Source organism: Natator depressus, chromosome 6 (genome assembly GCF_965152275.1).
Source record: "Natator depressus isolate rNatDep1 chromosome 6, rNatDep2.hap1, whole genome shotgun sequence".
Classification (NCBI taxonomy): Eukaryota; Metazoa; Chordata; order Testudines; family Cheloniidae; genus Natator; species Natator depressus.
The window spans coordinates 112,504,588-112,529,718 of NC_134239.1; the positions used below are offsets into that span (position 1 = coordinate 112,504,588).

The 25,131-nt window shown below is 43.5% G+C and overlaps 1 protein-coding gene across 2 annotated transcripts in view; it reads left to right on the plus strand.

The window, feature by feature from the left end:
* Positions 1–25,131, plus strand: part of KIF26A (kinesin family member 26A) — a 136,420-nt gene that overhangs the window by 34,429 nt on the left and 76,860 nt on the right. For both annotated transcript variants that reach the window (XM_074956332.1, XM_074956333.1), the window contains exon 3: positions 12,114–12,614. In XM_074956332.1, coding sequence (XP_074812433.1) covers positions 12,114–12,614 — 501 coding nt within the window. The remainder of the gene's footprint in view (positions 1–12,113; positions 12,615–25,131) is intronic.

Genomic DNA, 25,131 nt, shown 5'->3' on the forward strand with positions numbered 1-25,131 from the left:
TCCACTGTAATTCAGGGGTTCCCAAACTTGGTTCGTGGCTTGTTCAGGGGAAGCTACTGGCGGGCAGCGCCACTTCCCACAGCTCCCATTGGCCGGGAACGGCAAACCGCGGCCACTGAGAGCTGCGAGCGGCCGTACCTGTGGATGCTCAGGTAAACAAAGCATCTTGTGGCCCACCAGGGGATTACCCTGGACAAGCCGCAAACCAAGTTTGGGAACTCCTGAACTATATGATAAATTCAGGCTTTGAGTAACACAATTCTACACTATGGTATCAGACTATAAGGTCTCCATGCCCCATCCTATGTATTTATTTTGTGTAACGTTTATAGAAGCTACATTAGATAACAGAATTGTTTAAAAATCCTGTAAGAGTGACTAGATGGCTCAGGAGAATGGTAATTCTCATTCTCTGGTTTTAATATGACCCGGGTCAGTTTGGATTGAAAGTAGTTACCAGTTGTTTGGTTGCCTATGTGAAATGTTGGAAGTCTTCATGGAATTCTTTGTGGTCAAATGTCCATGTCACAATAGGCACACCCATTTCAACAATACACATCCTGAAGTGGCCTATGTTATTTTATTCTTTTCCCTCTCTAGCTTACTTTATTGTTGGTTTAAGCAGTCACTGTCACATTTGGTTGTGGCCGTCTTTTCTTTTTCAGGAAGGCTCTCAACAATGGGTTAAATGTTAGTTCCCATAAAGATTGGGTAGCAGCCCTCAGTAGTGTACACTTTGTCTCAGTTCCTTTTTGGAGTTGTTTATCCCTAGACGGTGTGGGGTATTTTAGAGCAGCTAACAAAGAAATCACAGAAATGTAGGGCTGCAAGGGATCTCAAGTGGTCAACTAGTTCACCCCCTACGCTGGGATAGGATTAAGTATCCCTAAAACAATCCCTGATATGTTGCTTCCATTGGAAGAACTCCTGTGCCTGGTAACTCTTTCTGGTTCTGAAAGACTTGATGGATCAGCTTTTGAGCCTCAGAGAGGTTCTTATTTTAAAGCCAATGGGCGAGAGCCTCAGCTGGTGTAAACTGCATAGCTCCTTTACTCCAGCAGAGGATCTGGCTCTGTGCTGTGAATGGGTTCTTCCTTTGGGAGAAGTGTAGGGGAGTTGTATGGGATCCTTATTTCACTTTTCATGAAGACCAAGTCTTATCTAGGGCGCTTCCTTTTTTCTCCCTAGAACGCCCAAAGATGCTGTGTGCCCACAACTGCTCCCATTAAACTCAGTGGGAGTTGTGGGTGCTCAGTTCCTCTCAGGACTACACCCTCTGTATGGCAGTCCTGAAAAGATCCTGGTGGAGTTCTAAAGGATGCTCTGCTGTTGGCTCATGTGTGGCATCAGGGAGACTTTGCAAAGGGGAGTCACTCTGCTTTGTGTGGGACTAGATTCCATTCCACAGAGACTGTGCAGGGTAAGAACTTGAGCTTCTCTACAAACTTTGAATCAGCATTAGTGATAGCTGTTATCCACAAAGGTATTGCAGGTTACCACTCCATGATAATCCCACCTATATAATTTTGATTTACTTCGGCTGGCATAGGAGAACAGCCAATAAGGTAATTTTTTGTCTCTCAGGTAGGTAGGTTCCTTAAAATAGTCCAGACAGCCCGGACACCTCAGTCAGTAATTTGAAGGGGTTACAGCTGAAATTTGGTTTATTGCCCATAGTTATTGTAATTATTATAATTGCTCCTAGACTATGCAGCTGGAGATTAGCATCCAATAAGCTTCTTATGTAAGGATAGTGTTTTTTTTTTCCTCCTGCCTTCACCTGCTGGAAGGGAGAAGCAAACAGCCTGTCTGACCTGGCATAGGATAGAAGTACTAGAAACAGCTTTATTTAATAGGTAAGAAATTATCCTGTGCTGTTCAGTTAAGTGCGGATATGTAAATAAATAATGATAATAATTCTTTATTATTTTATTACCATAGCACCTGGGATCCCTAGTCATGGGTCAGGACTCCGTTGTGCTAGGAGCTGTACAAACACAGAAAAAAAAGAAGAGTTAACAATCTAAGTAAATAGTAATATAACAATCTGGGATTTTTTTATTTTTTGGGGGGCAATCCTAAAATGATAATGAATCCCATTATCCCTTGTTTTCATCCTAAATGAGAGATTTTCTGATACCTCTGTCTACCCATCCTATATGTATGATGGAAAACTTACTTTTGTTACATGGTATCTGTTCCTCCTGAAAACATGGAAGAAATGTCTCTGGGTCTGCTGAGCAATGTGTTTACCTAGTAAACTTTTCATGAAGATGTGATAAAATCCACAGTAGGGAGATAAGCCTGCAGATGGGTGTCATGCCACCCTGTTGTCACCATAACTGGTGCTTCATTAGCTCTGTTGTGGATGTCTTTCCATTTATAATCAAATACTGCTGGTTTACTTTCTCTCACAGAGCATCTGACTTGGCTTTTTAATGAGCCCCCTACAATTAGCTATTCTAGCTGAAGGTACTGAAGTTGGCGCACTTTTATCAATTCTGGTGCCTAGTTATTTGTAACTTGGAATATTGTGTTCAGTTCCAGCTAGTTCCAGACAAACTGGAGAGAATGAAGAGAAGAGCAACAGATTTGAATAGGTGGCTGGAAGGATTCATTTGTCTACATGTGTACATCTTGGCTAGGCAACTGTGAAGGAGTGTGGGGGATTGTGATAATAGACTATGTAAACATGTAGGAGATGAGGAATTATTTAGGGTGTACAACTAGGAGTAAAGGCAGAAACTTAAGGCAAGAAAAATGCAGGCTGAAAAACTTGCTGACATTGAATTGCATGGGTTGTGAATAGCCTCCAAAGGGAAGTAGGGCATTTAAAATCTATCCTGTTGGCGCCTCTGTCCTCCCACCCATGGCACCTGAGCACAAATAGCAGGTCAGTCTGCAAGACTGTAGTCTTCCCCTGGCATGGTGCTGTGCAGAGAAAGTATGTGTGGTCAGTATCCTGCTTAACGAAACTGTAGAGAACAGTCCTGCTCTGAGAGGGGAGAAACTGGGTTGTTTAATAAGTCTTTTTCAGCTCCCATTTGTGTGACTGAGATCATTATCTCCTGGCCAAGAGATTTTCTTAGAAAGGTTCTTTGGGGGATGATCCCGCATGATCTACTTGCATATTTTCCCTTTGCCACACGGGAGGGGGAGTCAGCTATCTGTATGGCACCAGAGGCATCTGGAGAAGGATTTGGCCCTGGCAGTGTGACTGTAATGCCTCTCCACATCACTTAAGACCCGCTGTGGGGCTGTGATGGGAAGGGGTAAGTGGAGTGGCTGCAAAAGGGGTGTCTGAACCACCTCTGAAAAGTGCAGAGCTGTCTTCAGGGGGCGGGCAGGTGGAAAGGCCACGGGATCTATGCTTATGCAGTGGCTCAAAGGAGGAGTGGAGAGGTAGGGTATGTCTACACTGGAAACTTCAAAGCACTGCCGCAGGAACCCTGTGCCAGTCAAGGGACTGGGAGAGATGGTCTTGAAGCCACACATGGGTCATCTGTAGGTTTGGGGAGTTAGGATTCCATCTCCTCCTCTTTTGCCCCCCTCCCCTCCTGCTTAGTTTTCTGAACAAAGTCCAAGTGGGAGGGAGGGGGAAAAGTCTCACCCCACAGAGAGGATGTGATCCCCACCACTGTAAATTTAAAGTCAAGTCAAGCCAGCAAGTCAGTTTTTGCTGAAGTAGTGACACTTTAATTATCGTGTGAGATACATTGTTTCCGGAGATAGACCTCCTGCTGTGCTAACTAGCCATCTGCATATGGCAATTTGTAGCTTCTAGGAGGAATACACAATAGGCAGCCCTGGCTATTCTGAAAGCTTGAACCATTACCTTATATTCCTCAAGTGTTCATTCACTAAAAAAGTAATTCATAAAATGAGCAAGTGAAAGATACATTAAATGGGTATGATGTTATGCCATGTGCTGGCCTTTTAAGGTGAAATTAAATGTATGAGGAGTTGTTTTATGAAAAAATTAGGAAAAATGTCAACTTCCTAACTTTTGGTGTTAAGCGTCCGTTTAGTTGGATTGAGATGGCTTGACTGGAACAACACAAGAGTCTGTATACTGCTGTCCTGTGTACTCCAAGCATTTTTTCCAGAGAGTCATGTCCAGGTTTTCCAAGTTGACATTTTCACTGAGGTAGGAATCCAGAAGCTTTGAGCTGTACAAATAGAAAAGTCCAGATGTCCAGCCGATATAAATGAACATAGCTCTGTTGAAATATACAGAACTGCATCCTTTATACCAGCTGAAGATCTGTCCCAAGTTGTTGTTCATCTCCTACCTCTCCAGTGCCTGTATGAAATGGGATGTTGGTCTCAATCCTGTTTCTTGTCAGAGATGACAAGAAAAACTTCTCAGAACTGACCATCACAATCATCGCTTTCAGCAGAGTCCAAGGACTGAATGGGTAGAGACTAAAATATCCTTAAAAAGAAAAGGAGTACTTGTGGCACCTTAGAGACTAACCAATTTATTTGAGCATGAGCTTTCGTGAGCTACAGCTCACTTCATCGGATGCATACTGTGGAAGCTGCAGAAGACATTATATACACACAGAGACCATGAAACAATACCTCCTCCCACCCCACTCTCCTGCTGGTAATAGCTTATCTAAAGTGATCATCAAGTTGGGCCATTTCCAGCACAAATCCAGGTTTTCTCACCCTCCGCCCCCCCCCCCCCAAACTCACTCTCCTGCTGGTAATAGCCCATCCAAAGTGACCACTCTCTTCACAATGTGTATGATAATCAAGGTGGGCCATTTCCAGCACAAATCCAGGTTTTCTCACCCCCCCCCCATCCGATGAAGTGAGCTGTAGCTCACGAAAGCTTATGCTCAAATAAATTGGTTAGTCTCTAAGGTGCCACAAGTACTCCTTTTCTTTTTGCGAATACAGACTAACACGGCTGTTACTCTGAAACCTAAAATATCCTTTTCTCCCTGACAAGGTGGTTCCTCTGAAGCACATTTTGACAGAGCAGTGTGAATTGTGTACACTGTACAGATTCTAGATCCCTTACTTGCATTCAGTAGTACCTTACTACTCAAACAGTCCCATTGAAATCATTTGTTTCAGAGTAACAGCCGTGTTAGTCTGTATTCGCAAAAAGAAAAGGAGTACTTGTGGCACCTTAGAGACTAACCAATTTATTTGAGCATAAGCTTTCGTGAGCTACAGCTCACTTCATCGGATGCATACTGTGGAAACAAGCAAATGTAGCAAATGGATGTTGCAAGAGCACATTTTCATCTGAACAAAATCAGTGCTGAATTTGCATTGTGAACTTACAGTAAGTCACAGAATAGAGAGAAAAAAATTAAAGGATTACTTAAAACCAACAATAAATGTACAAATTAAAAGTCATCATTTTAAAATGAAGTTATACTCTATTAAAATAAGCATAAAATTGCATACTTGTTTGGATGTGTAGTTTATAGAATACACAGAATACTAAAATTGACTCAAATGCAAGTAAAATATCTGTTTAATTAGATCGTAAAGAAAGGAGATTAAAAGTAATATTTTGTAAGATAGTAATTACTGTTTCCAAAGTAGTCTGGTTCCTGTGTATTGACTTAAATTTAATTGTGATAGGGGATCTCTTTGGGGTTCTGCATTTTGTTTGTGTCTTTTAATTACTTTAAATCACAACCATTACCTTTATTTTGTTTTCTTTCAACTAAATACACTGCAGGGCTTTTTGCTTGAATAGCCTGCCTGTTCACAAACACAGATCTCTGAGCCATCAGCCTCTACCTTTTCACTGTGAGAGGTTACAAGTCAAATCCTTGCAGGGACCTATGCAACAAGATAACAGGAAAGGACCTTGTAACCAATGGGGAGTAGGCTGAGGTGCTGATGGGCGTCTGAGATGTAAATAAACCAGATTGCTCTCATTTCCTGTTTCCACTGTATTATGCATTCCAATAGCACAATTCATCTTTATGACACACACCTATGGCTTTAACTTTACTGCAGGCCACTAAAGTACATTAAAGTGGGCAGGAAATGGAATTAAAAAGAGCTCAGTTGAGGGTTTAGAATAACTAAACACATTGCAATCTTTTTTAGTGTAAGGTGACAACTCTTTTCAAGAAGATTTAACATAGCGCTTCACTTTGCTTATACAAATGAATGTCAGTGTAAAGGAATGCAATATATTTATAAATTAGGTATTCAAATATGCTCAAATCAATTTTCAAAATTCTCTGGGTTAGCTACAGTTAAAACACAAGATCGAGGGCCAGACCTTCAGCTGGCTGAAGTCAGCGGAGCTATGCTGAGGTACATCAGCTGAGGATTTGGCCCCCACACGGAATATGAAATGAATGTTTAAATAAAATTTGCAGACTTTTACCACTGACAGCTGCACAGGGAGGACCAAATTCTCCTGCCTTAAATGAATAGTCCCATTAAAGGTAGTGTGGTACTCATGTGGGGAGAGCAGGCAAGATTTGGCCTTAAAAAGGCATGTAGTTTTTTTTCAAACTTAGGCACATTTTAGTCTCTCTGAAGATGTGGTGCCCAAGCCTCCCTATTCAGAGAGATATTTTCAAGTACATTTACAATTTTCAGATACATTTAGCTTTTTTAAAAAATGGTGACATCTAGTCAATACTTTTCTTGTGAGGGTTTTGCAAGTTTTTTTCTTTACTGCATATATACTATGAAGATATATGGTAGGAGGATTGTGAGTTTACAGCATGGGTTACTTGAAGAAACATAACTCATATTCTCCCTTCCATAGGATAATTAGTGCCTGCCCTGTGATGTCACTTACATGATACATGTGGTTGAGGTTTTTCAAAATGAATCATTCATCCTGCTCTTTCTCTGATTACACTGAATGAATGGCCTCTGGTTTTGCTGAGCACTGTGTTCTTTTTTTCTATCAGTGAATAGATAATTGAACACAATCCTCAACCTTCAAACTGTTTATCAATATAGAAGATATTAGTGGATATTGCACAATGTCATGTAAGGTAAAAACTAATTTGTAAGCAACACAGCAGAAAGCTGGAAAGGCAATTAAGTTAAAAAGTCATTAACATTGATCCTTTTGCACTGAGAAAGTACATTCACGTTCCTTTCTCAGAAAGCATCTTTGAAAAATGTCTTGCACCTCGGTCTATCTTTAAGGTAATAATGATTTAGTTTTCTTCAAATATTTTGCTTTTAAAACAGAGAATTTAGTTTAATGCAGCATATTGTTCAAGATTCACTTGAATTATATGAACAAGGAGAAACCTGTAGGTAATTAGTAAGGATGGTTGCTGGCCGTTTCTCTCATCATTTGTTCACACTACAGGTATAAATGCTCACTGAAAGGATAAGGTTACAAGATGGGTGGGTATTACTTCAACGATTGCAGCTTCTTAAGTGAAAATCCAGATGCTTTTCTTCTTTCTCTCCTGTTGGTTAGCGTGGGCATATGAAGTAAATAGCTGAAGGTAAGATTTAAAGATTAAACTTTTTCTGTTTTGCAGTGGCAGAATAGCCAGTACTGCTTCTTGTGGTTGCCTAGACAAAAGTACCCATCTGCAGACTTTACGTAAGTGAATGCACATATGGGGCCAAAATTTCAAAAGAATTCAGAGCCAGATTTTCAAGGGCTCAGCACCCACAAGTGGGGTCAGATTTTCAAAAGAGCTCTGCTCCTATCAAGGCATATAGGGTACTGACCTTTTTTACAATTGGTCACTTATTTTGATGCCTAGATGGAAGTTTAGGTTCTTCTGAAAATTCTGGACTTAGGGCCTGATCTGATTACCATTACAGTGGATAGGAATATTCCTATCAGCTTCAATGGGAATTCATTCAGCCCCTTGTATTTTACAGTTGTGAGGTATGCTTTGAAACCTTTATTTAAAAAATATTAACTAAAGAAAACACATGCTTTCTTTTTTTGTGGCAAATGGAATATATTGCAGCCTTATAGTCTGCAAATTCATTGGTCCTTGTCAAATTTGATTAGGCAGAAATGCAATAGCTGAGACAGAAATCAGAGAAGTGTGAATTAAAATTACCGATCTCTCTCTCTCTCTTTTTAAGCTACCTTTTCATTACTTGTGCTTGTTGTGAAATTATTTTTATTACTGTCATCAAAGATAAAACCTTAAGGCAAACTTTGGGTCCAGTCTTGCTCATGTTGAAGTAGATGAGATATTTACCCATAGATTTACTGGGAACAGAATCAGGGTATTTAAAATCTACCTCCTTACTTTTCAATCCTGCAGCTGTTGCTTGTGTGAGTAATCCTCACTCAGGTGAGTAGTCCCACTGAAGTGAGCGAGATTACTCATGTGAGTAGGGACATCTCACTTAAAGGTTGGCAGGACCAGGCCATGGGTCTTATTCATGTGAATAGTGCTTACTTCCTGGGACTTTATGGAGTGTTGGATTGGGCTCTGTCTCAGTGCAATTGGCTCTAATAGGACCACCTGTGTTACTCTCATGAGTAAAAGTTTGCTGGATTGTGCCTTTACTACAGGTTGATTATGCCCTTCCAGATTTCACATACAGTAGCAAACAAGCTTAAAAGTGAAATTAGGTTTTCAGAAACAGGGGAAACTATCAGTGTAAACTGCACTGTACCATTCAACTCATTCAAGCATTCTGCAGATCATTACTAATGGTGTACACAAAGTAGCTATAGAGAGGTAGCATGATAGGTGTGACAAGTACTGTGTGGTTTGTTAATGTGCTTTGAGTGAAAGATCAACATATCAGTCTACAGCGTAAAAGACAACTGCTCCATCCTTTGTAGTGTAACAGATTAAAATGTTGTTGGAGCACTGCTTAGTCTTAAATGTTGAGGTCCTTATCATACCACATAACCTTCCTTGTCTGGCTCTTTTCCTTCTGTCTGTGAGGCAGTAATTGTGGTTGGAATTCTCATTCCCCTTCCCCCCTCTTGCTTGCAGGGCACAGAGCACATTTGGTCACTTTAATTTCTTCCCTCTGTAAAACATGTGAGTGTAACTTCCCCATAAGGCTTATTAGAGCTGAGGCTATTGAAGTGGAGATTCACTAGGACTCAGGATTGTCACAGGGTAGTGAAATCCCTTTCATTGGGCTGGCTTAACTTTTAAGTTACGTTTAATGTTTTTAACAGTAACTTGTGTTTCCTTTACCCTTCACACCCATCCATGAGCCAGGTGTTCTTGTCACACTGAGTGGAAAAATAAAAGTAATCCAACTGTGCACAGCTGGTACCTCAGTGAGAAGCTGGAGGAGGATGGGCTGAGCTTCAAGAAGTGATTAGAGAAACTGCTTGAGTAATTTAAATGGCCTCCTGCAACTGCTTGATAAAATCCAACCACTGGAAAGGGGAGACTGTTTTTATAGTGAATTACGATATTTAAATCTACACTACAATACACTTACATGAGCGGTGTAGTGTAATTTCCTAAAGAAGTTGTTTTCTCAAAACATTTTTGTATCACCTTGATTTTGTAACTTTGCACATTTGATTGAACGGGTGTTACTCACTTCACATATCCATGTGTGATGGGCTTCATTCTGTTCTCTCTTACACTGGTTTAAATCAGGAGTAAGTCTATTGAGGTCAATAGTTACCCTGCTGGAAACTAGGCGTAAGGAGGAACAGAATTAGGCTTACTGATTTCTTTACATCAGAAGCACACTTTTGATCAGAAAACATTTTCATGTAGTAATTTGCTTATTTTAAATAGCACTTTAGCATTGCCCTATTAGTCACATAATGCCAGAGCTTGGAAACACTGATGCTTGGGCTTAACTTTAGTCACATGATTAGTCCCACTGACGTAAGAGAACTAAATAGCACTATACCTTGAAAGTATGTGTTTCTTGTGGGACGACTCAAGTGAGTAAAGCTAATCAGGTGTGTCACTGTTCGCGGGGTTTGGCCCAGAGAGTTCTATCCTGGAAACACTTGCTACTGAGCTTAGTACCATTTAGTTTTCTTAGTAGACAGTGAGAGTATGTTCAGTATTTATTTACAGTGCTCAGTAGTGTGTGCAGGATTGTCCCGAGAAACTAGACTTTTCATTTTCTTTATTTGTCAGGGTTCATTTCTGCTTAGGGGTGGGTTAGAAGATCCTAAAATATTAGGTTTCAAAGTAACAGCCGTGTTAGTCTGTATTTGAGCTACATCTGATGAAGTGAGCTGTAGCTCACGAAAGTTTATGCTCAAATAAATTGGTTAGTCTCTAAGGTGCCACAAGTACTCCTTTCCTTTTTCCTAAAATATTAATTGCTCCTTCCTGCCTGATCGGGGGTTCTTTATTTATGTGTTATCTCTCAGTAGACTGGGGAGGGGAAGGGCTTCCTCTGTCATGACTGTGAGCAACTCCTGTAACTTCAAAGATCATTTTAGTAGGGTCAAGCTTCATAAAGGGAGCAAAGCCAAAGTAAAACCAGCACCTTTGAGTCCATAAATCAGTTTACTCATACAATGTACTGGGGACATAATTGTCCAAGCATAGCAACAGAGCTTCTTTTTCATTCTAATGGTGTAGTGCTGTCGGCACTAATACTTTATAATTCCCAAGGCTTAGACATATCCGTGTTCAGATATTCATTTAAGGGACAATAATTTAGGAGCATAATGAAAAGAAGTACAATAGTTAATGATATTAGCTAATGAATGGTGTGATGCTAAATACTCTCTTAACAGCTTCTATCAACAGCAGTGTTGTATTTTGTGAGATACGTTTAAGAAAACATTGCAAGAGTACTCCAGCAGATGATGATGAAATCAAGTCCAAGATTCTGCCTGAGTTGTTAAATAGTGTTTTTGGACTTTTTACATTCAAACTGCAGGGAAATAGCTCCCTTGGAAGAGAATAATAAGCAAAGCAAAAATATCAATGCCAGGATTTTTAAAAACAATTTTTACTGATGTATATTATAATTAAAAATCAGATATGTTGGTCTTCCATAAGCTGCTCATTTCCTTGAGAGCAATCACAGCTTAGCATAAAGTAGCACATTTTTTAAAAAAAAGGGTACTAATCTGGTTACACTCTAAGCGCACACACGATAGGGCTATGTTACTAGCTTTGTCTGCCCTCATCATTAACAAGCAAATTAAACATTTTTTCACTTTTTTTTAATTAAACAAATAAACCTTGGGCTGCTCTGTGATCTTTCATTAAACCCTTAATTGTCTGGAGAACTCAACATGAGTGCTTGGAGTTGGCCAGTTTTGTTGCACAGCATTAGGTATTCAGTAGCAGATTAACAACAGAGCTGGATTTACTCTCTTCACTAATCCTTAGAATAGTCTGTTGGGGAGGAGAGGCAGTTGCGTGTTTTAGGAGATAGGTTACTGTATCTCTGAACTGGAAGCACAGCGATGGGTTTTAAAGTGTCTGGACAGGCATGAAATGACTTTGAAAGAGAAAAGCTTATTTAGTGGAAACAAAATAGGTGTTGCTTTCAAATCAGCTTCTTGGCATGCCCACCTCTGAAGGTTGCGGTAGGCTCCAAATGTATTTTTCATCAAAGCAGTTGTACCGTAAGGAAATATTGCCATCACCTAGATCACAATTTTCAGAAATGTAGTTCCTAACTAACAGAGGAGCCAACTGCGGTCAGTATCTGGTAAACTAATTCTGATGCTACTTGATTATTCAACACTGAGGGCAAGGACCACAAAATATTTACCAGGTCACGCTTTAATCTGTTTAGTGCTCTGCGGTCTAATTTTCATGGCTTTAAGATGATTGCATGCCTTTGAAATGCATTACGATATTAGTAGGGTCTGCACCATAAACAACATTGTTGCAGAGCATGAAAAACATGGGCACATTTCAAAAGGAGAGTTAATTAGAAGGGTAAGTAGATGAGTAGTTATCAAGTGCACCACGAGTTCCACTGTTAAACTCTGATAATAATTTTCATGCTGGGCATTATACAAATGAAGCTCCTTAACACTGATTAATCAGTTACGGGCTGCGAGTCTGCCAGGATACTCAGCTGAAGCCTAAGAGTTAGCAAGATACCTTCACTACAAGTACCACTAAGGATGAAGAGTGAGTTGTAGACTGTGTTTCCTTTCTTCTGTGCTTGTCTTGGACTGATTTTCTTTTTTCTACTTTTTTTTTCCCCTTTAGGACCCAAGATTATCAGCTTTAATTTTTGATAAGCTTCAAGTGCCTGACTATTTACAGAAAAACAGGAATGAAGGAGAGAGCAGATGTGAAATTTGCGCCACCCACCTGAATCAGCTGAAGCAGGAAGCCATTCAAATGATCCACACCCTTAATCAAGCCAGCTATCAAGAAGTACCTGGCCTCCCTCAAAGTTCTGGAGCATTGACAGGTGTCTTACCAAGGATGGTGACTGTGTCATCCCAAAGGGATTTGCCACTTGTTTCTGGGCAGGTGGGTAGACAGTCCGGAAAATCAACAAATCTTTTCTCTGGGACAGAGAGAAAGAAGGGACTTGGATGGCCTCAAGGCACAAGCAGTTTTCCAAACTCCAGTGTTCAAGTAACTGTGGCTCCCAGCGGCCTCAGTGGTGCTTTGAGCTCCGTGACTATCCAGGCTCAGCAATACCTTGAGGGGATGTGGAGTATCTCCAGGGTGAACAGCTTTCTTCCCCAAGCTTGTCTAGTAAGTACTAGCAACTCGGATAAAAAGATTATTAGTTTTTTAGGGAATCAGCTCAAATTGCTTTGAACCATGTCTTGAGAAATTAAGAGTTGAGAAGAGCTTTAAAATGATGGTTTTTTCCAGCATATATAACTGTTAATTTGCTTCTGATCTCAGGTGATAGAACAACCTTTTTGCAAATCTCTTTGCACATATTTCAGCTTTGCCTATAACAGATGGTGATCTTAACTTTCACACACGAGGTGTCTGGGTTTAAAATCACCAGTGGCTAAATTCATCCATGGCGTAACTCCATAAACATCAGGGGAGTTATACCAAGGATGAATTTGACTCATGATTCTGAGTATGATGCTGAACTTCTGGAGCCCTGTTGACTGCAGTGGAAGTTATTCATATACAGTAGGGGAGAAATAGGAACTCTGAAGTTTAATTTATTGTAGGACAGTTACTACTACAGAAGAAGGCTGTTCAGAATGTTCATATATTGCTCTGTGCCCATTAAGGTCATATTTTTGACTCTGAATTCCAGTGATGTCTGTTTTTAAACAACTCCTGTATTATATGCATCTCTCTATCGCTTTTTTCCAAAGACAGATTTTCCATGTTAGAGAAGTTTGTTACCTTGAAAAGAGTGTCCATTACTGTCAAGGTTCCTTCCCCACTCTGAACTCTAGGGTACAGATGTGGGGACCTGAATGAAAACCTCCTAAGCTTACTTTTACCAGCTTAGGTTAAAACTTCCCCAAGGTACAAACTATTTTACCCTTTGCCCTTGGACTTCCACTGCCACCACCAAACGTTTATATGGGTTTATTTTTATTAGGAAAGCGTTGTTTGGAAATGTCTTTCCCCCCAAAATCCTCCCAACCCTTGCACCTTTCTGGGGAAGGTTTGATAAAAATCCTCACCAATTTGCATAGGTGACCACAGACCCAAACCCTTGGATCTTAAGAACAATGAAAAAACATTCAGTTTCTTAAAAGAAGAATTTTAATAGAAGTAAAAAGAATCACCTCTGTAAAATCAGGATGGTAAATACCTTACAGGGTAATTAGATTCAAAACATAGAGACAGGTTTCAGAGTAGCAGCCGTGTTAGTCTGTATTCGCAAAAAGAAAAGGAGTACTAGTGGCACCTTAGAGACTAACCAATTTATTTGAGCATAAGCTTTCGTGAGCTCACGTCATCAGACGCATAGAGAATCCCTCTAGGCAAAACCTTAAGTTACAAAAAAAATCAAAGACAAGAATATCCATTTTATTCAGCACAGCTTATTTTCTCAGCCATTTAAACAAACAGAATCTAACGCATATCTACCTAGATTACTTACTAAGTTCTAAGACTCCATTCCTGTTCTGTCCCCAGCAAAAGCATCACACAGACAGACCCTTTGCTTTTCCCTCCCCCCAGCTTTTGAAATTATCTAGTCTCCTCATTGGTCATTTTGGTAAGGTGCCAGCGAGGTTATCCTAGCTTCTTAACCCTTTACAGATGAAAGGATTTTTCCTCTGGCCAGGAGGGATTTTAAAGGGGTTTACCCTTCCCTTTATATTTATGACAGTTACCAATTTTGTATGATCTGTATTGGTCCTTAAAAGACCTTCAAGAAAACAGACCAAAAGTTGTTTGCTATGTAGGAGACTTACTTTTTTTTTTTTTTTTTTTTTTTTAAGAAAAGTAAAATTTCATACTGACCTAATACCCCATCATTGTGCTGCTGGAGGTGCCCCCATTCAGATGAGATCTATACAAATTGAAATCTACTGGTGGCCATTTAAATATCCTGAAGCAGATTTTGCAAGACTGGAGCTGTTGGCTCTGGACAGATTTCAGATTGGCATACTACTGTATATCAGTCTACATCCTTGTACGTAATCACTGCCTAAGGTTGTTTGGTAGTTTCAGCTGATTGAGCTCCAAGTTCAGCAGAACACTGCCTTCTAAAAACACTGCTGTGTAATATTGCAGTTATAGAAAGACTACTGTGTTTGTATCCTAGAGGGGGCTGACTTTCAGTGGTGGGTGAAATGATCACACACACACACACACACACACACAATCTCTGTTACCCTGATGTAAATCTGCAGTATCGCCATAGAAGTCAGATGGATTTACCCAGTGATGAGCTGCCAAAATCTTAACAACCAGTTCCCTCCTCACCCCATGAGGGGGTCGTGGCCTGCCCCGTCCACCCCCCTCTCTTGTCCCCTGACTGCCCCCGGAACCAGGCAGGAGGGTCTCATGGGCCACCGTAGTGGGTGCCCACCCCACCCTGCCCCATCCCTAAGAGCCACAGGGACCTGCCAGGGGGCAGGGTGGGGAGTCCCAGCGGTGCTTACCTGGGGCGGCTCCCGGGAAACATCCGGTAGGTCCCTCTGGCTCCTAGGGGCAGGGTAGCAAAGCTAGGTGGAATGGTCGCTCCCCCACTGATCACATCAAAAGTGGCGCCTTAGGCACCGATTCCGTGGATGCTCTGGGGCTGGAGCACCCACGGGAAAAATTTGGTGGTGCAGAGCACCCACCGGCAGCTCCCTGCCCCGTGCCTGGCCCCAGCCCCAGCTCACCTCCCCTCCACCTCCGCCTCCTCCCCTGAGTGCCCCCCCCTCGGGTTACCTGCTGCAGCTTGGCTGGCCCTCCTCGCGCCCCCCCCCCCCGCCCGCCCCAACTCACCTCCGCTTCTCTGGGCCTGAGCGCGAAGCCGCCGCTTGCTTCTCAGCCCCCCGGCTTCCCGCGCAAACAGCTGATTCGCGGGAAGGCGGGGATGTGGAGAAGCAGAGCAGGGTGGAGCGTAACGCGGGGGCGGAGGCGGAGCGGAGGTGAGCTGGGGCCAGGGGCGGAATTTTCCCAGTGGGTGCTCCAGCTCCGGAGCACCCACGGGGTCGGAGCCTAAGGTGCCGCTTTTGGCCAGTTGATAATTTAGAAGCCCTTTTAGAACCTGTTGTCCCGCGGGACAACCGGTTGGCCTACCCATGTGCAAAGTACAGAGCTGCGTAGGGCACCAGGAAATTGGGGCACCAAATTTCCTGGTGCCCAACGCAGCTGCGTGCTGCTCCAGCCCCTGCTCCGCCTCTTCTCCATGGCCTCCGCCCCATCCCCCGCCCCCACTCTACCCCTTCCACAAAGCCCCCTCCCCTGCTCCGCCCCAGCCCTGCCCCCACTCTCCTGAGGACTGCAGCAGGGGTTGGGCCTCCTGCACTCACCGGCGGCAGTAAGTGGAGCGACCCGGCCCCAGCCCGCTCCGTGTTGCTGGTGAGTGTTGGGGGGTGGTTCCCTCCTGCCCCACAAGGCTGGGAGCCAGGGAAGCAGAGCGGAGCAGGCTGGGCCTGAATAGGGCACCAAAATGGCTAGGGACGGCCCTGCACACTTTGTTTGAAAGCACCATGTATTGGTGTTTTGGAAATGAAACTTCTGCAAGATTTACGGTTTGTGAGAAATTTTGAAAAATGTGGATTCATAGTTTAAGACCAGAAAGGACCATTAGATGTTTTGGAGTGAAACCAAATTTTTAAATGCTAAAATTCTGGAAATTCTGACTTTTGGCCAGCTCTAGTTCATATACAGGATGTGTAAGAGAGGATCCTTCTTGAAATAATGTGTTTACTACACTAAGGGGTAGCTTTCTATCCAAGGAGCTCCATGTGCTTTACATGTATTAATGAATTAACACTCACTACAGCATGTGAATTAGGTATTATCCCCATTTTAAAGACTGGGCAATGGAAAGGCTAAGTGACTAGCTCAGGGTCACACAGCAAGTCTGTGGCAGAGGTGTAACCCTTCAAGGTTACAGATAAAAGAGCCTCAGAGTGTATGTTCATAGAGTATTATGAGATCCATTATGTATGAACATGTTTTCTGTATGTTAATAATTTTCACGCATGACCAATTTCAAGGACAATATAGTAAAAATATTGTCTGGGAGACAGAACAACTATGAATATTTTACAATAATCTTCAAATCAAAGTGTTCCCTCCTAAATACCCCTCTCAAACTCAAAGTATTGCACAATAATGCCCACCTGTGAGCTGCAGTGTTTAGTGTAATTGCTGCAGTTCTTATATGGGTTTGGAACTCAGATTGTAAACTTTTGGGACTGGGATGCATCTTTAAAGCATCTAGCAGACTTTGGGTGCTGTATAAATTATAATGTTCTGTGTTGCAGGATCAACTATTGGGAAAAACAGTTTGGGAATCAGGACAGAATAAAATGTAGGGGGAAAAACATAGGGAATAAGGTTCAAAAGATGCAGATACAATTCAGTTGTGAGATAGGGTCTTGTGATCAGTTGCTTCAACTGATTGTTCTCTGGTCAACAGTTTTAAAAAAAACTACTGACCAGCTAGAGATGTTCCTTTTGGGGTGATATAACTCTGTCTAAGACAATTGATTTATGTCTGGCTGTTGAAGAGTGTGAATATTATTTTTAATAGCCCTTTTTGTCTCAAAGCTAACAAATTGAATACAATTTCACCTCTGGGGTGAAACGTGACAAAGGTCCAACAATGCATAGCATCACTACACAAAAGTTTAGAATAGGAATGAAGAACTGCACGGGGAAGCTCAGGCATGCCAAATGTGATTTACCTATGCTGGAATTTGGTCAGGATGCTAATAAATCAATGTAAATATATATAAACCTTTTAGAAACGTGCAAATATATGGACTCAGGAAAAGTTACGTCTTTCTGTACATTTTCAGGTAAATGTATTTATATACTACATTAACCAGTTTAATGTAGCTATCCCCAGTGCAGTAAAAACATTACAGCAAATTGTTTTCCCTTGCATTTTATGCCAAAACATAAACAATGTGACATGGGATTTGAATAGAAACAAATGGTACCGGTTATATTGCAAAAATATTGCAGCTTCTTAAATCTTCTAGTTCAGCGGTTCTCAACCTTTTTCTCTCTGAGGTCCCCCTCGATATGCTATAAAACTCCAGGGCCTAGTGGGGGTGGGGAGGCCTCGGGGCAGGGAGAGGGTAGCTGGGGCTGTGTGCAGACAGGGGTAGCTCAGGGTGCAGGGAGGAGGGGTAGCTGGGGTGGTGTGCTGGCAGAGGATAGCTCAGGGTGCAGGGAGGGGGGTACTAGGGGCTGTGTGCTGGGAGGACTCCCCTGCAGTCCCTGTTCCCGGAGGGGTCTGCCAGCCACAGAGCTGGGCCTCCCCACTCGGGGAGCTCTTACCAGCTGCCGCTGCAGGAACAAAAGGGGCTGGGAGCTGATGAGCAGCTTCAACCTGGGGTATGAGCAGGCGACAAGGGAATGCTGCTGCTGCCTGCTCCATGGCACCAGCCAAAGCAGCAGCTGCCCTGCACTGCCCAGCTCTGGCTTCCTGCCTTCAACCTGGCCAGGGGGTGGGAAGGGGGGCAGGGAGGAGAGGTGTGGAGCTGCCACCGGGAATGCCAAGCTCTTGTGCTGCAGTTTGGAAGGTGGGGGATTGCCCTCCATGTCGCCAACTCTGCCCACCATGGGCTCAGGGTTTCTGCTCCACAGGGAGCACCAGGGCTCGGGGCTCTGGCCTTTATCCCCACGCCTCCCGGCTTCAACCCTGCTGGGGTGGGGTGCCAGGGATCGGGGCTTGAATCACAGGGTCTTGCGGCTCCCTTGAAACTGCTCGCGGATCCCCCCGGTTGAGAACTGCTGTTCTCGTTTGCTTTAAAAAATTCAGTGGGAGAACTGGAAAATTGGATTATTAGAAAAATAGAAGTAACATGCAGAATAAGATGACCAAATATATGCCCCTGTTCAGCAAGGTGCTTAAGCACACACCTGTCAGTAAACACATGATTAGTCCAGTTGAAATCTGTGGAATTATTCATCTGTCTTAAGTTATGCATGTGTTTAAGTACCTTGCTAGATCAGCCAGACATGGCCAGATCCTCAGCTCGTGTAAATCAGTATAGGTCTATTGAAGTCAAAGAAACTATGCTGATTTACCCCATCTGAGAATCTGGCCCGGTTATTTTAATCACAATTCAAAGTCTGTCCTTGAATTCTCAGGCAAGAGTCTCCTATTTACTTGAATGGGATTTAGGTGAATACATATGAAGGCAGAATTTCCCACTCAACAAGTGTATCCTAAAATGTACATCCCGATGGAGAATCTTCCTGTTCTCACCCAAGAGGTTTTAACCATGCACTTCCTTTGCTGAACTGATTTTGACAGGGACCTTCCCTGTTCCTATTCATCCAGCCAGTTTCCATTTCTTCTGCTTTGTCATAAGTCACTTGCACTACTTATGTGCTCCTTTATGATCCCCGGATCAACTAATCATTGCATTTGATCAGAACATCCCACTCCCTTTTTTACAATCTTCCCCATGAGAAAGAAATCCAGCTTCAGTCTGGACCTCAGAAAAGTCATCAAATATCACATTTTTTAGATCAGAATCTGTCTAAAACCCAGAACTTTTTTCATCCCATAAGGTGTGAAGGTCACTGTTTTACATGACTTAATTTGGATATGAAGGAGTTTTACATTGGCTCTAACAGAGTGACGCCTCAAAGCATTTAAGCCCATTCCACTAAGATTGTAGTGGTATTTCCAGTAGGACTATAGTAACAGTATTGTCAGAAATAGAATTTCTTATTGAAATTTGCAAAGCTGTTACTTTCATAGAATATCAGGGTTGGAAGGGACCTCAGGAGGTCATCTAGTCCAACCCCCTGCTCAAAGCAGGACCAATCCCCAATTAAATCATCCCAGCCAGGGCTTTGTCAAGCCTGACCTTAAAAACTTCCAAGGAAGGAGATTCTACCACCTCCCTAGGTAACGCATTCCAGTGTTTCACCACCCTCCTAGTGAAAAAGTTTTTCCTAATATCCAACCTAAACCTCCCCCACTGCAACTTGAGACCATTACTCCTTGTCCCGTCCTCTTCTACCACTGAGAATAGTCTAGAACCATCCTCTTTGGAACCACCTCTCAGGTAGTTGAAAGCAGCTATCAAATCCCCCCTCATTCTTCTCTTCTGCAGACTAAACAATCCCAGTTCCCTCAGCCTCTCCTCATAAGTCATGTGTTCCAGACCCCTAATCATTTTTGTTGCCCTTCGCTGGACTCTCTCCAATTTATTCACGTCCTTCTTGTAGTGTGGGGCCCAAAACTGGACACAGTACTCCAGATGAGGCCTCACCAATGTCGAATAGAGGGGAACGATCACGTCCCTCGATCTGCTCGCTATGCCCCTACTTATACATCCCAAAATGCCATTGGCCTTCTTGGCAACAAGGGCACACTGCTGACTCATATCCAGCTTCTCGTCCACTGTAACCCCTAGGTCCTTTTCCGCAAACTGCTGCCTAGCCATTCGGTCCCTAGTCTGTAGCTGTGCATTGGGTTCTTCCGTCCTAAGTGCAGGACCCTGCACTTATCCTTATTGAACCTCATCAGGTATCTTTTGGCCCAATCCTCCAATTTGTCTAGGTCCCTCTGTATCCTATCTCTGCCCTCCAACGTATCTACCACTCCTCCCAGTTTAGTATCATCCGCAAATTTGCTGAGAGTGCAATCCACACCATCCTCCAGATCATTTATGAAGATATTGAACAAAACCGGCCCCAGGACCGACCCCTGGGGCACTCCACTTGACACCGGCTGCCAACTAGACATGGAGCCATTGATCACTACCCATTGAGCCCGACAATCTAGCCAACTTTCTACCCACCTTATAGTGCATTCATCCAGCCCATTCTTCTTTAACTTGCTGACAAGAATACTGTGGGAGACCGTGTCAAAAGCTTTGCTAAAGTCTAGAAACAATACATCCACTGCTTTCCCTTCATCCACAGAACCAGTAATCTCATCATAGAAGGCTATTAGATTAGTCAGGCATGACCTACCCTTGGTGAATCCATGCTGACTGTTCCTGATCACTTTCCTCTCATGTAAGTGCTTCAGGATTGATTCCTTGAGGACCTGCTCCATGATTTTTCCAGGGACTGAGGTGAGGCTGACTGGCCTGTAGTTCCCAGGATCATCCTCCTTCCCTTTTTTAAAGATTGGCACTACATTAGCCTTTTTCCAGTCATCTGGGACTTCCCCCGTTCGCCACGAGTTTTCAAAGATAATGGCCAACGGCTCTGCAATCACATCCACCAATTCCTTTACCACTCTCGGATGCAACTCGTCCGGCCCCATGGACTTGTGCACGTCCAGCTTTTCTAAATAGTCCCTAACCACCTCTTTCTCCACAGAGGGCTGGCCATCTACTCCCCATGTTGCGATGCCCAGCGCAGCAGTCTGGGAGCTGTCCTTGTTAGTGAAGACAGAGGCAAAAAAAGCATTGAGCACATTAGCTTTTTCCACATCCTCTGTCACTAGGTTGCCTCCCTCATTCAGTAAGGGGCCCACACTTTCCTTGGCTTTCTTCTTGTTGCCAACATACCTGAAGAAACCCTTCTTGTTACTCTTGACATCTCTTGCTCGCTGCAGCTCCAGGTGCGATTTGGCCCTCCTGATTTCATTCCTACATGCCCGAGCAATATTTTTATACTCTTCCCTGGTCATATGTCCAACCTTCCACTTCTTGTAAGCTTCTTTTTTATGTTTAAGATCCGCTAGGATTTCACCATTAAGCCAAGCTGGTCGCCTGCCATACTATTCTTTTGACTCATCGGGATAGTTTGTCCCTGTAACCTCAACAGGGATTCCTTGAAATACAGCCAGCTCTCCTGGACTCCCTTCCCCTTCATGTTAGTCCCCCAGGGGATCCTACCCATCCGCTCCCTGAGGGAGTCGAAGTCTGTTTTCCTGAAGTCCAGGGTCCGTATCCTGCTGCTTACCTTTCTTCCCTGTGTCAGGATCCTGAACTCAACCAACTCATGGTCACTGCCTCCCAGATTCCCGTCCACTTTTGCTTCCCCCACTAATTCTTCCCTGTTTGTGAGCAGCAGGTCAAGAAAAGCTCCCCCCCTAGTTGGCTCGTCTAGCACTTGCACCAGGAAATTGTCCCGTACGCTTTCCAAAAACTTCCTGGATTGTCTATGCACCGCTGTATTGCTCTCCCAGCAAATATCAGGAAAATTAAAGTCACCCTTTAATTTTTGCTTCTGCGAGTTGCCGGAAGAAAGCCTCATCCCCCTGGTCCGGTGGTCTATAGCAGACTCCCACCACTACATCACTCTTGTTGCTCACACTTCTAAACTTAATCCATAGACACTCAGGACACTTTGTTCATATTTTGGTTATTCACCAAGCATTACAACAACATTTCATTGTCTGAATATTCTACTTTTGGATACTGTGAACTGCAGGCTACCAGTGTTAGCTTTTTGTTCTCTTAATTTTGGTTTACTTACCTATTTTTGTTCCTACCACTCATGTCCCAGTGGTAGTAAGGCTTTTGATAGGTGGATATGTGGACCTTACAAATAGGACAGTTTTATCTTGGCTGTTTATTGGTCTTATGCCTAGGTCATCCACCAGTTAGAGGCCCCTTCACCTCTCTTCTCCTTTGTCCTCTCCCTCTAATTGGTGCACTTGTAACTATTTATATACTTACTATTTATATGCTTTGTGGATATTTGGAAGTTGTCTCCTAGGGTCAGTCTCCAATAGGCACCCTTCTTCAGAGGTGGGTGTAGTATAATAATCTACCTGGCTTGACAGGGTCATCTGGAACTCATCGGCTTCTACCTGAGCGCTTGGTGCAAATGTAACTCACACACCTGGGTGTGGTGTTCTGTCCCATTTAGTGGTACTGAGACCACTTAGAGAGAGAGATTAATGAGTTTGCTCTACAACCTTAGGTAAGAGCTGTATGGCTTTTAGCTCATGCAGTAGAGCAGACGTGAGCAAATGTTTTGGCCTGAGGGCCACATCGAAGTTCCAAAACTGTATGGAGGGCTGGGTAGGGAAGGCTGTGCCTCTCCAAACAGCCTGGCCCCTGCCCTATATCCGCTCCCTCCCACTTCCCACCCCCACCCTGGGACCCAACCCCTATCCAACCCCCCTTGCTCCCTTTCCCTTGACTGCCCCCCACATCCACATCCCGGCCCCCTGACAGGCCCCCCAGGACTCCCACGCTTATCCAAGCGCTCCCTGTCCCGTGACTGACCCCTTGTCCCTTATCCAACCCCCCCGGCTCCCTTCCCATGCCACTCAGAGCACCAGGACTGGCAGCTGTGCTGCCTGGCTGGAGCCAGCCATGCCTCCACACAGTCTAGAGCACCGGGGCAGGCCGGCAGCTCTCGCAGCTGCGCTGCCCAGTAGGAGCTCGCAGCCACACCGCCCAGAGCACTGGCAGCATGGTGAGCTGAGGCTGCGGGGGATGGGGGACAGCAGGGGAGGGGCCAGGGGGCTAGCCTTCTCGGCCGGGAGCTCAAGGGCCCGGCAGGACAGTTCTGCAGGCTATAGGGGGGAGGGATAGCTCAGTGGTTTGAGCATTGGCCTGCTAAACCCAGGGTTGTGAGTTCAGTCCTTGAGGGGGCCATTTAGAGATCTGGGGCAACAATAAGGGATGGTACTTGGTCCTGCTGTGAAGGCAGGGGACTGGACTCAATGACCTTTCAAGGTCCCTTCCAGTTCTGTGAGATAGGTATATCTCCATATTAAAAGTTTGCCCAGCTCTGCAGTAGAGGCTCATGCACCAAGTTCCAGAGGTCCCAGGTTCAGTACCCCCCCCCCCCCCGACAACTGGGGTCTGTCGGTGTTACACAAGAGAAAATCTTTCAGACCTGTGAGGACTTGACACAAGTAGTCTTGGGCCTGGACTGGTGGATGCACTTGATGGAAGAAAAATAATTTTATAGATGGGACAAAATTTTCTCATTTGTCTAATCATAGAACTGGAAGGGACCTCGAGAGGTCCTCTAGTCCAGTCCCCTGCACTCAAGGCAGGACTAAGTATTATCTAGACTTTCCCTGACAGGCGTTTGTCCAACCTGCTCTTAAAAATCCCCAATGATGGAGATTCCACAACCTCCCTAGGCAATTTATTCCAGTGCTCAACCACCCTGACAGTTAGGAAATTTTTCCTAATGTCCAACCTAAACTACCGTTGCTGCAATTTAAGCCCGTTGCTTCTTATCCTATCCTCAGAGGTTAAGAAGAACAATTTTTCTCCCTCCTCCTTGTAACAACCTTTTATGTACTTGAAAACTGTTATCATGTCTCCTGTCTTCTCTTCTCCAGACTAAACAAATCCAGTTTTTTCAGTCTTCCCTCAGAGGTCATGTTTTCTAGACCTTAAATCATTTTTGTTGCTCTTCTCTGGACTTTCTCCGATTTGTCCACATCTTTCCTGAAATGTGGCGTCCAGAACTGGACACACTACTCCAGTTGAGGGGCTTGAATCCTCGACATACTCTTTAAAAGGCCTGTGAAATACACCATTGCCCCAGCACCTAAGCACCAGAATCATGGCATTCCTGAGTGGTGGAATGCTATGATACATATCGGGGTCATGTAACATGGACAGAAACACCGTGGTAGTAGACGCTTTTCCCTTTTTTTGGTTTAGTTATTGAAACTCAGACATAAAAAGCCATTACAAAACAACTGTTCCATTGAATTAAAAAAAATAGAGAGAGAATTTATAGTATGTAGCTAGAATGCCTAGACTTCTCATGCATTTCATATATGTATATTTAATGGAATTTATTGCTGGTCTACAGAACATGGTGTCAAACCAACTATGTTAATTGAAAAAGATTTATTGTATTGTTAATGTTGTAGCATGGTTCTAGATGGTGTATAAAATAATGCTAGTTGAAATGGCATTAATATATGTATTTAAGTTCCTTTTTCATTTATGTGCATTATTGATCTTACTTCATTGTTGGGGAGGTAATGGATATATAATTAGAATACACTCACAGTAATCAATGATGAGATTATTAGGCTTATAAATAGAATTTTAAGACTAAGATGAGGTAATTTCCCAGCGTAACTAAGAATCAATAATTAGAGGCTTGCCTTGAATCTTAAAGTAGTACTTGTAAGATTAAAAATATAACACTTTTAGAGAAGTAAATCTATGTATATTTCTTAACTGTGTTACACGAAGATATGGTTTATACAGTGTTTATATTTAGTTCTTCTGCAAAGTTAGCCCTTCTTTTAAGTTTGACTCTCTAACACTCTCCCCAGCTGTGCAGCCATGAAGGCTGGCTGCCCAGATTTGACCTTGTTCTAGGGGATGGAGTCATCCTGCCTTGCCCAGTTGCCATATGTTTGCAATCAGGCTTGAGGGAGTGACATCAGAAGATTCACTGAGCAAATCCCTTGTCCTAACACAGGGCAGTAGGTTCTTTCCTGTCTGACTTCATGCTCTTATTTCAGGGCAGAATTTGAAAGAGGCCACATGATGACTGGGAAGGCTACTGACTGACAGCTCAGTGCTGTTGGACAAAGAGAGAGGCTCAGCACCCATTCTGTCACGTCTCTCAAACTAAAAGTGATGTATCAGGGTAGGAACTCAGATGGGATGGTGGTGAGGGCCATGTAAATAGCTGGATGGATAGATAGGGGAAGGGACTCTTCCTCTGATGACTGGGTGGGGAAGGGGCAGTT